The sequence below is a fragment of the Genypterus blacodes genome, unplaced genomic scaffold (genome assembly GCF_046128005.1).
Source record: "Genypterus blacodes isolate CSIRO-AG114 ecotype Tasmania unplaced genomic scaffold, CSIRO-AGI_Gbla_v1 ptg000017l_1, whole genome shotgun sequence".
Classification (NCBI taxonomy): domain Eukaryota; kingdom Metazoa; phylum Chordata; class Actinopteri; order Ophidiiformes; family Ophidiidae; genus Genypterus; species Genypterus blacodes.
Window position 1 is genome coordinate 6,358,399 of NW_027466831.1, and position 13,503 is coordinate 6,371,901.

Genomic DNA, 13,503 nt, shown 5'->3' on the forward strand with positions numbered 1-13,503 from the left:
GAGGTGAAACAATGAGACCGCCGCTTAAAAAAGGAAATCTTGATCTACTCCTTCCTGTGACTGTTTTCAAGTCTTTCAGTCAAACTGGAGCTCAGAGGGTGTGGTCACCAAAGCTAAAGGATAAAAAACCAGTTTGTTTGTTTTTTTTAACCTGGGCTGCCTGTTCTCAGTTTATGATACCAGGAAGAAAATCATGAATAATTAATCACTTGCTTCATTTTATGTCTCATTTCGGTCTCATTCTTTGTTTTTTTAATTAATTCCGAGCCAAATAATGACCAGCTGAGATATGAAAGTAAAAATCAGACACATTTCCACATTTTTATGTTCTTTACAAAGTTGCATTGACTTTTGTTGTCCCTGGAAACTCTCAAGTCATTGGACCAATAGGACGCGAGAACAAACTGTTGTGTCATGGCGCTCTAATTTTAGTTTCCCTTGACATCAGGAGGAAGAACGCACAGCTGGAGGCTTGTTTTTGTTCTTCTGTGAGAACAAGTGTCCAATAAAAATACGATACCTTTAAGGCAAAGTCATTTCATACGCAGTGTGTTACAAAATCTATCTACCTATGGTCATGAGTGTAATGTCCATATTTATGTGACCACCAATCACACATTTCCATAAACCGACACTGGATTAACCTGAATTGACCTCCTGTCATGAGTGTTATGTGTGTGTTCAATTGCGCATGGGCGTGTTCATGCCTCTACACGACAGTTTTAACCGTTAAGATGACGGAAGTCCATTTAATCCATTTTATTTAACAAATGCAAAATCAATAGTGACTTTGGAATCAGGATCATCGGCACAAGGGAGTGACTTGTTTTCACATACACACACACACACACACACACGACAGAGGGAGACAGGAAAATGCAGCTGCTTAAACTTGAATTCATCCTTTTTTCACACTGGATGAGCTTTGGTCCATGAAGTTAATCAGTGAATATCTGATCTCAATTTAGCTTACATATCTCACTATGTTCTGTTTAGTTGGGTCTCATGTTTACTCTGCTTTGCCAAACTGCGGCTTAAGTTTCATTAATAATGAAGAGAAATGCGGTAAGAATTCAGAAACAGTTCTCTGTTTTGTTAGAGGAAACATTAATCTCTGACTGAAGGACACATTGAGATGCAAGCGGCCCCTTAACAGCCCCGAGATCTAACAATCAATACTGGAGCCAGCCAGAGTGACATCACTGCTGCCAAGAACCGCCGCTCCCTCTCTTTACAGCTTCTCATTTAGGCCAAGTCACTGACTGTCACATATCACCGTCACATGCAGCTCTCTCACCTCACTTTAAAGCACATTTCAAACCTGAAATTATTACCCAGCTGCTGTAGTCAAATGAATTACATACGTTTGAACCAATATCACAATTTGTTGAAACCTGTATGATCCTTTTATGCTTGTGACAATGCATATTCAAAAGGAAAGTTCTTTTTTTTAAAGCTATAACTTGAATGAGCAGAGAGGTGTCAGCGTCTTTGTAAATGGATGTCTAAAGACTCACTACACACGTGTCTAATTTAGCGGCAGAGGTGTGAATTGTGGCGTGATGAAGACTTTCAGATGATTGTTTGCGGGCCTTTTTGCTGCCCTGTGTTGACAGCAGGTAGCGGCACACTGGGTTGCTCTCACAGTGCAGATAAGACCACAGAGAGTGAGAGTGGACTGCCAATGACTCCAGAGTCGCTTTGCTTCTCTTTTCACTCCTTTTCCGCTTTCACACGGCCAGAATTTATGAGGCCATTACGAGAGTGCATGCAGTGTCAACAGCACCCGGCTCTGGGCTAATATCTTTATCTAGCACCATGAGGAGCGGGGGCCCGTCTGACCACACACACACACACACACACTGCCCAGGAGACTAACTGCCCTCCCAGATCACAGTTCTGCCGGACACAAACTGAAACAAACACCATTTCGCACATTTACCGCAAGGACAACAACTTCCCTAATCCATCCAATTTAGCATCATTTCTTATTAATAAAGCACTGAGGAAGGAGAGTTCCGATGTCCAATGGGGGGAAATCAATGCGGCGATATAGGAAATACCTCGACTCGGGTTGAAATACTAATACTTTGTGCATAACAGGGACTGAAGGTGTTATTTACAACATCAATTCAGCTGCCCCACGTCGGGAGCAGCACTGAAGCCAAATGCTGTCATTAGAGACTCGGCAGGGTCTTTGTCCCTCTTTCTCTCCTCCATCTGCTGCTGGGGCGCCCGTGCAGCAGGCCTGCCATCAGCGCAACGGCACCAGTCTGTTTTACATGTGGCTGTTTGACACAACGCAGCAGGAGCGGTGTTATGGCCTGGCAGTGCGAGGGGCTCAATAGCTGTGGCAGCATTAGCTCTCATTACACACAACAACTCATTACAGCTCACCGTGGGGTGATGCTGAGAGGGGACCTGGGCTTCATCTCAAGCACATCGCCTCACAGTGTGGAGGTGGCCACGCGCTCCAATAGAAGACACTATCCACCGATGAACCATTAAAGAATCCTACAACAGCAAAACGTCGCTCTCTTTGAGGCAGTGTGGGACGTCAAAGCAATAATGTATTTTAATTGTCTGCCCCATGGACTTGGGCTTTCATTTGGAAGCATGTGGTGATCTGCAGCAGCACCTCTGCTTGGATCTGTTGGCTCAGATTTTGGCTCGGAATTTACTTTAAAAATGCATTTCCAGGCCCCACATGTTGGAATGCGGTAATTTGCTCATATTATCATAAATAACTGTTATTTTTGCCTCTGCCAAGCCGGTTATGTTTTGGTCCCGTTTGGTGTGTTTGTTAAGACACAGTTTGACTATTTTTGGCTGGAGTTGGATCCAATAGTGTTTCCATGTGGACATTTATAAAGCATTTAACATTTTGGGCTATTTTGGTTTTTATCGATTTTCACCAGGAGTTGTATCATTTTTATTTCACCACGCACCAACGCACAAATGATTTAGTTTCCTGCTCTCAAAGACATTTATCACCTTTCTTTACCATAAACAATCAATCTTAGGCTTCTATTAATACAAACAAGTGAGGAATACAATACAAGTACAATAATAAGAAATATACTGTATTATTGAATACAATTTCCATCAGGATTTTCTATTATTGATTTTCTTCCTCCAATATTCAAATTCAAATCAATTTAAAAAAATCTGAATTATCTAATAAATTCCATTCAAATAAATTGACCCAAAAAAATCCTGTGTAAAATTTTTTTGGGGGGATTAATGCCAGTTTGACCCACACAAAATACAGATCCACCTTAAATAATATGAGTACTTTCTAGTATTACTCTATGTTCTTATAAGAAGTACTAGCAGTAGTATTTGTATCAACATGAACATAGTGTCGAGCATGTGGGAGTGTCAGTGGAATGCCTCTTGTGTATTCCCCAGCATCTGATGGCCACATGGCGTGCAAACACTCCACTGGTTGCCGTTCTCTTTAACATATTGATATTTCAATTTCCCATCTGCTTTTTATTTGGTTAACATCTTTTGTGTACGTGTGAGTGTGTAAGTGAAACTCCTGCGGCGCTCTGCAGCTGAGACAAGCACACAGAAGATCCACACGCATCCCAAAGCGAGAATTATATCAAGTTGGAAACGCAGTGAAGCCACAGCTGTCCATCTCAGGCGATACAGTACGGAATGTGAAATTAATTTAGATGGATAAACTTGCTTACGTATCAGAAGTGAAATGTAATAAGCTCTAATGAACATTATATTTGCTACTCGTCTGTATTTTGCTCTTGCTGGACTTACAAAAAGGCCCCCTGCTGTTTTACGACTCCACTCAAAAAACTCATCTCAAACTCACTTTATCACTTATGTTTGCATTTTAACACAGCAGTTTGAAAGCAGTTTGTCTTTGTTTACATTCACTTCTGCATTTTTGTGTACACATTCCTTACATTTCTGTATCACAACTTGATGTATTTTGACCGTGAGGTGGATTTCTGGCAGGTCATTTAACCTGGAGGGACGCTGTTTTATGATCCATCCATCCAATGATCCAACTGGGGACTAGGCTCACAAACTAGAAGTGGGGAATCAAACTCATAAATAGCGTCTCCCAGGACAGAGTCTAAAATTTCACTGAGCGAGACGATTCTTTGATATTGGAAGGATTAGTCAGTCTGCTACAACTCAGACAGAAGCAGGCTAAAGAGCAGGATAACACACACATTTCCTTTTCTTTATGTTGAATATTTCTCCCCTGTGTTTCCTCATTTCATCATACATGTTCAATCGCTTGATATGTGTTAAAGGACCTTTATCATCCACATTACTTCTGCACATAGGGAGTTAAAAGCAATTTCAGACTATAATGACTGCAGTAACATTAAAATCAATACTAAATTCACACCATCATAGTATTAATTAAAATCATCATATACTGTATTTCCTGGGAGGAAAAGCGGAGCTGCTGCATTCTCAGTTGGGTGGAAATAAGCCGAGGCAGTATTAAAGTATGATCAGACCTCCGAAACGAATCTCTGCAACCATTCAGAGAAGAGAAAATGAGAGAAAGCCATCAAAGGTTTAAGCATGAAATTAGATATTCTTCAAATTTCAGTTCTGTAAATGACTATATATTGAAGGTCACATAGTGTTTAGGTGTATCAGTCTGTTCTCAGGATTTATTTCAACCTTATTATGTCAAAAGTTTAATTTGACTCATAGGAAAAGATAAACTCCTGCACTCAGTGTGTGGTATCCCAGTAACACCGCATTAACACGGGTCCAGACTGAGACTACCACCGTCCTCTCCCCCATGAGGTCTCTCAGAGCCATAAAAACAGCATTGATCGCCTGCTCGGGTCTAGAGGATATAAGATAGGATTAGTGTGGACTAAGTGTCAGACACCATCCTCAGCCCATAACCTCAGTGTTAAAGGCCTGGTGTTGTTACGCCCTGACAGCACCGAGCGGCTTTATGGCTGCAATACTGTAAGAAGCATCTACATTAAACTGACACCCGCGGTCTGTAAGTATGTAAGCCAATATAAAGTACAACAATTTGTCTATGATGCTTGACCAAATAAACTGCGCCATAGCACTGAGAGGGAAATCATTCCGCACTAGATCTGAACCAGATTCCACTTACAGAAACTCATTTATTTCCCATTATTAAAAGAAATGGGGCTGCTGTTTTCCTCAGCTGCTATAGAATTAAACTGACAAAACCAAATGTAGAAATCATTTCTCAGTGCAGACGGCCCCTAAGAGGAGGGCCCACCTGTCAGAGGGACACACCTTCCTGTCTCCAAAAACTGATTACTGTCATCAATGCGCCGACTCAGCGCCTCAAATTAAGCCGAGATGATGATCATTTATCTCCGGTCGGGGGGGGGGGCGAGTCGATCGCTCGGGTGCCTCTGCTGTGTGCCGTGTGTTTGCTGCTCCTCACACTGGAGGTGGAATCCAGGGCTGAGCCTCTCAGTGACCTGGAGAGACAAATTAGCAGCCCATTAGAATGTACAGGCCTGTGTGTGTGTGTGTGTGTGTGTGTCTGTGTGTGCGTGTTAAAATGATCTATCTATCCATCCATCTAGCTACACTTATTAGAGTTGAATTATTCAGCTCTAAACTTCATTAAATGAGCTTTGTGTTTTGAGTCGCGACCCCTGTGTTGCATTGTCTGAGCATCAGGAGCATGAGGTCAGAGGTCAAAGAATCAGCATCCTCTCATACGCAGGAGCACGCTGGTCACATGGACGAGTGTACTACTTGTTAAATCTCTCCCCACTCTTATGAATCCCTTCCCCAGATGAATGTGTGCCCTTCTAAATTACCCTCAGCAGCAGCGTGGCCATACATCAAAGACATTTAATAGCCACGACTTGTAGCTGAGGATGAATGTATTCTTATCTCGCATAAATTAACCCTTTCATGCTTGGTTTCCACTTACGATACATCCCTGCATGCAAACCACTGTGGGGCAGATTCCATTAGGGTTTCCTACATATTGACATAATCATTACATCTGGTTGATGTATGACACAAACTAAAGCTGAAACGTTAATGAAGCTTTTGAATGAAACTAAAAAAGAAGGAATAAAAACTGCAGATTTTAGTTCAAGTTTTGTTGCATGTGCTTTATTGTTACTGGACAAACGATGGTCCCTTCTAGAGTGTTTCCAAGCAGCTCCATTTAAAACACAACAGCACCCCCTGGTGTTTGCCTTGGAACCATTCTGGCTACTTAACCACCTCACCTGTATCTCACCTGAAAGCCACTGGACAAGAGCGACTTCAATGAAAACTACATAGAAATAGTTCTCATTATAGTGAAAAGAATCAGAAAAGTCAGAACTCAGTTCCTAATAAATGTGGATCAGGAATTAATTGCACTATGATTGTTCAGATCTCCTTCAGTCAGAAAGTGAATAACCTTGTTACAGCTGAATGAGTCACTGGTTACACAGAGGGCAGATCAGTTAAGAGTTCCTGTAGAAGGACAGCATGTCATCCAGACTGGGGTCTTGTTGGGGGGTCTGGCTGAGTCCCGGAGGCTCAGGCTCAGGCTGAGGCTGAGGCTGAGGCTGAGGCTGATACTGAGGCTGATACTGATACTGATACTGTGGAGGATACTGGGGTGGATAGTGGGGTGGATACTGGTAAGGGTACTGTGGGGGAAAGTGGGGGTTCATGTGAGGTGGAGCAGCATACTGAGGGAACGGGGGGTAAAATGGAGGAGGAACATACTGGGGGGGGATGGGGGGAGCTGGCTGAGGAGTGGAGTCAGATGGTGGAGCTGGTGGCGGCTGCTGCGGCAGTTGCTGCGGCGGCTGCTGCGGCGGCGGCTGCTGCGGCAGCTGCTGCGGCGGCTGCGGCTGCATCGGCTGTGATGGAGTCTGAGGGTTCTGGTCTGGTTGAGGAGGTGCAGGAGGACTTTGGGGCTGAGAGACGGGCAGCTCCTCCTCCTCCTCCTTCTTGCTCTCAGACACTCCTCCTGAGCCTGTGGACCACTTGAAGGACATATTGGTTCTAGACTTCACTGGCCTTGCACTCGTCCGCTCATAGTATGCAGAAGGAGGAGCAAATTCTGTTTCCCTCTCATCACGGCGGCGATTTTTCCAATCACTAAACAAGAATTCTGGAAGAGAAAAAAAACAACATTTAGACCAACACTTGATCCAGAGAGCTCATAATGAGATGAACGATGAAGGTCACAGTACCTTTGCCTCTGTCCCACTCTCTGACATGAGGAACTCCTGGCCTGGTGTCTTTCCTTTCCTGGATTTCCACCTCCACCCTCTTCAGCATGCTGACCTCTGGTAGGTCCTCTGGTGGAGGGGAGGGTGCTATTGAATCACCTTCCTCATCGTCTTCTAGAAGAAAAAAAAAGTTCAGGACAACCCCACATTAGTCGGTGAAACCCTGCAGAAGCTCATCATCGACTCAAGGCTCAATGCTGTGTGTGATTCTAACCTTCCACCGCCTCCTCGCTGCCATCCACCTTGGCTTTCTTGCCCTTCCTCTGCCGGACTTTGGCCAGTCGGGCCTGTAGGACGGCCTGACGCTTCTCCTTCAGCCGCTCCCTCTTAGAGCGCTGGTTTGTTGTCTGATGAAAACGAGATGGCAGTGAAGCAAAACGTGAGTGAGGATGTAACATTAATTGTGCGTGAAAGCTTGTAAAGCTCATGATGACCTCACCTGATCTCTGAGCATATCCAGAGTGTCTCTCTGCTTCCTGCGCTGCTCTTGATCCTGAGAGAAGGCATAGTAGCCCACACCCAGCTCCCGGGCCTCTGAGAGAGAGAGAGAGAGAGAGAGAGACAGACACACACACACACACACACACACACACACACACACACACACACACACACACACACACACACACACACACACACACACACACACACACACACACACACACACACACACACACACACACACACACACACACACACAGGGAGGATTGCTCTTGAGCACCATCCACACACACCTTCAACTCCACATGTATGAAATATGCTGTAGTAACTTAGACTAACCTTGCCCCCTGATATCCTCGTAGTGAAGTGGTCCGACGGGCTTCTTCATGGCCTCCTCTTCCTCCCTCTCCCACTCCTGCCTCTGCAGCTCTCGGCGCATGTCCTCTGATAGCAAGGTCTTCTCAGATGCAGCAATTCTACGAGGAAAAGCCGCACCGATCCCAACATTAATAATTTAATCCTCCATATAAAGCCAGGTGAAGCGGCCCTGATCAGCTCTGGGACATATTCACCCTTTCCCATGCAGACTTTGGTCCAGTTTCTTAAACTCTGGCAGGTCTTTCTTCATGCATCTTCGAGATCGTCCTAAAGCGTCCACATAGTCCACCCTACAGATTCACAACAAGGTTAGAGTTCTCTTATACGTCTGCTGCTATACTGACGGCCAAACAAAGACCAGACTTTACCATTCCTCATTTGGGTTTTGAGGCGCCGGGACGGGCGAGGAGTCGTCTCTCTCCTCGTCCTCTCTCTCCATCTCCCTCTGCGTTTCTCTCTGTTTGTCAATGATCTTCTGGGTGAAATCCACCAGGAACAGTCCCTCGGTCTCTTCGTCTGACACAGCAGAAGAGAAGATAAACACATTGTGAGCAGCCTTTGTCCTTCTTTGTGTGGATTGCATATTCCCCCTCACACACGTGCTCCGGTATTCTCTTACAGTGGAAACACAGGCCGGATAACGGAACTGCTGTCCGTTAGAGACGAATTAGGGGTTTGCAACATAAATAAATGAGTCTCTTAGGCTGTTTCCTTCTTGTATGTGTGTGTTATTGTGACATCACCAACCTGGAAAGTCTCCTTTAGTCATCTGATCGTAGAGTTTGGCCTTCTCCTCCAACTTACGTCTGTTGTGAGAACATAAGGAAAGACACAAGTGTAAGGATCGCTGTGTGTGTGTGTGTGTGTGTTTGTGTATTAAAAGGTGTTGCACTAACCTGGCAGTATCTAGGTTGGTTTTCTCCTCAGCCAGCTGCTCTGCATCTTTCTCCGCTCTGGCTGAAACTCCAGCGTTCTGCTTGTTCCACACATTCGGTTTCTACACACAGGACGAGCTGATCAAACATCTGGCACAGCATCAATAAGCTCTCCCTGCATTAAATACACACCTTATCTTTGGGTTTTATCTTGAATTGAACGTTTTCCTGTCCCAGTTTGTCCCGTTTGAATTGTTCTTGCTTCCTGTATAGTTCAGCTTTAAGGTCCACGATCTGTGAGAAACAAACAAGAGCCAAACATCAGAATGACCTAGAACAGTTAGCAGCAGCAGCAGCAGCTAGCACACAGCGACTAGACAAACGAGCTGTTTACACCGTCAACCGTCACACAGCCGCGCAACAAACCGAGCTTCGTATCTGTTAAACTCACCGAGGAAGCAGCCACGTCGATACATTTCTTCTTTTTGTCCATGGTTACGACTTGTTTGTACACATTACAGCCACCGGCTACAGGTGTTGCAACCGTGGCTAGCTTCTTCTTCGGTGTCTCTCCTGATGATGCTTTAGCTTTATCGCCATCTAGTGGAGAACTGTACACACAACAAATACAATAAAATGAAATGAAATAAAACCATAGTAAATTAAATTAAATTACATTTAATTAAATCAAATTTAAACAAATAACTGATTCATCTTGCAATCATGACCATATTCTCTGTGGGTAGATCGTTTCTACAGGTCATTTCTCATTTGCTCGATTACAGTCCTGATCAAATACTAATTCACTATTACTGTTGTCGTGGCAAACATAGAAGACTGGAACGGTCCCATTTATCTCTATGACAGCAGTGTTATTAATTCCACCATCCCACAGAATGGATCAGATCATGATCAGTAGGCAACAACACAGAAATGCCCAACTATGTTATCAGCTCAAACATTTGTACAGTCCACTGCTGCCAAGATATGATAGCCACTACACTTGTTTCTTTTATGTTCCAACTCAATGCCTGACAGAGGATGGGGGATATATAAAGGTAGATGCGGGAGACACTCTAACCAATTAGGCCATCAAGCCAAAGAGTAGAAGGTCAAATTGGAAGTAGCAAGATTTTTGACACATTTGATTTGTAATCCATCCAGCATGCTGTTGAAGAGAAACACCACCCTGATGGTTTTTCTGTTTTGTTCTCTGACCCTGTGGTGCAAGCCGACCAGCGGGGGCTCAAGCTTTCTGAGCCCCTCTCAGAAACCTCAGGTGAGATGCTTTGTCAGCAAATTGTGAGTTTATATTAGAAACTAAAATATCATCTCAATAAGTCTTGAAAGTGTAGAAATTGGATTGAGGGACATTACTGCGATCGCACAGCTGAGCTTGTTACAGCACTCAGATTTCTCTTTCCTGTGTCAATCCCAGATGAAAGGCAAAGCTCCTCGAGTCAGCCGCCACATCATGGAAGAGTCCGGTCAACCTAAAGAAGACAATCACATCACAGTAGGTAGCAGTCATCCTCTTCCAAAGCCCATCACCGTTAAGAAGGAAAACAATATTACACTCTTCCCGTCTTCTCAGCAGATCCGCGCACCTTTTGAAATTGGCATCGCCGTGAGAGAGGAGGACTTTGAAGACTATGGCATAATGCTGCAGGAAGTCTTACAGCGTCTCCTGGGAAACACAGAGACAGCAGGTCAGTGTTGGTGTTCATCAATCAAATGCTTTGCTACAAACTGAAGTCCGTGCAGCAGCATTATCTTGTATCTTATATTTCAATTATTTCAAATACTTTTTTTGTTTCAGATGGACCATCACAGATTTGAAAATCTTGGCTAAGAATGCAATTTTGCCGTCCCAACGCTTTTTCCCATGGGACAGCTAACTGATGTGCAGCTCATCATACCAGGATCAAGCCCCTCAGCTCACATTCACACCTGTACCTTAACAATGATGTCAGATTGACTGATTACCAGAACACTGAACAGTTCCTTTTTATTTTTTTCATTCTATTTTACATCCCAGTCGGGCCAGGAGGGGTTTGTGTGACTGTGGGGTTGGGTTGGGTTTCTCTCTTCTCTCTCTCTCCCCATCACCACCTATGATGCAATTTGTACTAGCCTACATTGCTGTTTGACATCATTCTGTAAAAACTGTATTTACCCTATGACATCATTGCTATTCCATTATACTTGTACTCTAGGTCTACGTATAAAGTAACAACAACAATAGAAATAATAATACAAACAACTCTCTCCTCTTCCCCCTCTTTCTATATAAGAAAATGATCTCCAAAATATCCTACACCTGTATGCGCAATGTCATGTACAATGTTTGCTTCAATAAAAATAAATTCCAGCTGAAAGGAGCAGGATCAAAGGCTTTTTTATTTGTCTGTATCAAACCAAATTATAGACAACAGATCAGGTGAAGCAACGTTCAAACTGACTTACAAAAGACTTGCTTCAGAAGTAATAGGTGGGAAGAAGCACGACAAATATACAGTATCTGAAGAACATTTGAATGGAAATCAGTTGTCAGCACATCAAGCTCAAACCTGCTCCTCCTACACATGAGACACATTCATAAGAAACATTTAGCGTTTGTGCGTCTGAACCAAAGTTTGTCCTCTGTCCTCCTCTCATAAGCCGTAGAGCTTGACAGTGTTGTCTCGAATGGTGGTGAAGACTGCGGTCAGGTCTTCTCCCTTCAGCAGGCTGATCTCCCGCAGCGTGTGGATCCCCATTCCAGGATGTGCGAACTGACACACATCTCTAGCGACCTGTGAGGGCGGCACACACAGACACAGACACACCCACACCCACCCAGCCACCCCCACACACACACACACAGGACTGTCAGTGTCGAGGTCACATTTGCGACCAAGCTCCCCTCTGGGATTCTGCGTGTACCTGCTTTGGACGGAAATACGGCGCGTCCGTTTCCACCACGATCCGGTTGAGCGGGATCTTGCGGACGGCGTCTCGCGGCTCCTTAGCGTGGGGGTATGTGATCAGGGCTGTGAACCCCACGTACAGGTTGGGGAAGTGGTTGAGGAGGGGCTCGATCACCGTGTAAGCGTTGGTAAAACAGTGTCTGCAAGCACACACAAGCAACAACAAAAGAACCGTTCAGAAATCAATTTGACTACACAACAAAGAACGGAGCCTTGTTTGTGAATCTACAACTTCTTCCCCTCATATTGCCTCTCAAAACATCTACCTCTGGTTAGAGAAACGTCAATCTAAAATTAAAATATTGAAGCGCACTCACCTGTGTATTTTGTAGTCCCAAGGCACACACCTCTTCATGATCTCCAGCAGGTCCTCATCTGCATCCCTGCAGTGGATGACCAGAGGTTTCTGCATGGCCACAGCCAGGCGCAGCTGACGCTCCAACACCTTCACTCAGACCCAGAGAGGCAAAACATGAACACAACGCTTCAACGCTTTACCCTACTGTCATTCACTTTCAAGAACTAGTGTACATTTATGGTGACTCCAGTTTACCTCTTTCTGCCTGGAGGAGCTGGTGCTGTTCTTGTGGGAGTAATCCAGGCCCATCTCGCCGAACGCCACAGCTTTCGGATGCCGCATGGCCGCCAGGATGCTGCGTTCGTGTGCATTCGAATACTCCTTGGCAAAGTGGGGGTGGCATCCAAACGCCCCCCATACCGAGTCCTCAGACAGCAAACTCCCCCACATGTCCTCCTTCACCATGAGCCGCGGGTTGCAGAAATTTGCGACGCAGCCTCGGAACTCAGAAGGAAAGCTGCTGCTGTAGTGATCCTGGAAATATCCGAACGAGCCGCGGTAGCCCAGTTTTCCATACAGCATATCCAGGTGGCAATGCGAGTCTATAAAGCCGATCTCCTTGTCAAGGGAGGAGGGTCTGGCCCACGTAGGGTTGCACCCCGCAGATAACCTTCCGGAAGGCTTGACGCTCCTAGTAAAAGAGGTGGTTGGGAAATGCACATCCGAGTGCCTGCGTGTGGCTGTGGAGTCCAAGGAAGAACACAGGCTGTAGCGGGACGAGTGGCTCCCGAGTGAGGATCTGCTAGAGTGCAGCGGCAGAGCGAAGGAGGCCTCTGAAGGGCCCCTCTCAGGGGAGCGAGGGCCGGCTAAGGGCTCCACAGGAGGTGGGGTGAATGTGAGGAAAACCTTCCTCTGCGACAGGGAGGAAGGCAGCTCAGCGTCTTCAGATGACTGTAAACATGTTATCCCAGTTCTATCCCTTTCCGTTGCGGGGAAGTCATCTCTCTGGGCGGTGGCGTCCTCGTCAGGCGTCCTCTGTGGTTCCAGACGGGAGAAGACCGTTCTGTCATCCGAGTCGGACATCAAGCTGGACGCTGCGGGTGTACGAGCAGGTGTCTGTCCTCTGCTGCCAAGGGCTGCGGTCACTGCCTTCCTGTAGATGACCTTTGACCCTTCCTCTGGTGTCTTTACTTTCTTTTTCGAGATGTAGTAAGACGGGGACAGAGGCCCCTCCTGGATCTCACTGGAGTTCGGCTGCTTGGATGTGCTGCCCATTGCCGCAGCCTGATAAACGGCGAGACATT

General features: G+C 45.4%; 3 protein-coding genes across 3 annotated transcripts; 1 reads left to right on the top strand and 2 right to left on the bottom strand.

Annotated features, from left to right (window-relative positions):
* Positions 1 to 6,100: 6,100 nt before the first annotated feature.
* ccdc174 (coiled-coil domain containing 174) lies at positions 6,101 to 9,501 on the bottom strand. Its single transcript, XM_076141428.1, has 11 exons — positions 9,384 to 9,501; positions 9,125 to 9,226; positions 8,954 to 9,054; positions 8,805 to 8,863; positions 8,426 to 8,573; positions 8,252 to 8,347; positions 8,019 to 8,155; positions 7,678 to 7,772; positions 7,453 to 7,585; positions 7,200 to 7,352; positions 6,101 to 7,117 (listed from the first exon to the last, which is right to left on the bottom strand). Exons 1-11 carry the CDS (start codon positions 9,423 to 9,425, stop codon positions 6,459 to 6,461), a joined length of 1,725 nt encoding a protein of 574 aa, XP_075997543.1. The 5' UTR covers positions 9,426 to 9,501; the 3' UTR covers positions 6,101 to 6,458.
* A 596-nt stretch (positions 9,502 to 10,097) lies between these two features.
* On the top strand, positions 10,098 to 10,771 carry ghrl (ghrelin/obestatin prepropeptide). The gene is made up of 4 exons (XM_076141371.1): positions 10,098 to 10,211; positions 10,371 to 10,448; positions 10,530 to 10,641; positions 10,752 to 10,771. The coding sequence occupies exons 1-4, from the start codon at positions 10,098 to 10,100 to the stop codon at positions 10,769 to 10,771; spliced, it is 324 nt and encodes a 107-aa protein (XP_075997486.1).
* Positions 10,772 to 11,450: 679 nt separating this feature from the next.
* On the bottom strand, positions 11,451 to 13,474 carry tatdn2 (TatD DNase domain containing 2). The gene is made up of 4 exons (XM_076141373.1): positions 12,455 to 13,474; positions 12,219 to 12,346; positions 11,858 to 12,041; positions 11,451 to 11,727 (listed from the first exon to the last, which is right to left on the bottom strand). The coding sequence occupies exons 1-4, from the start codon at positions 13,472 to 13,474 to the stop codon at positions 11,587 to 11,589; spliced, it is 1,473 nt and encodes a 490-aa protein (XP_075997488.1). The 3' UTR covers positions 11,451 to 11,586.
* Between the last annotated feature and the right edge of the window lie 29 nt (positions 13,475 to 13,503).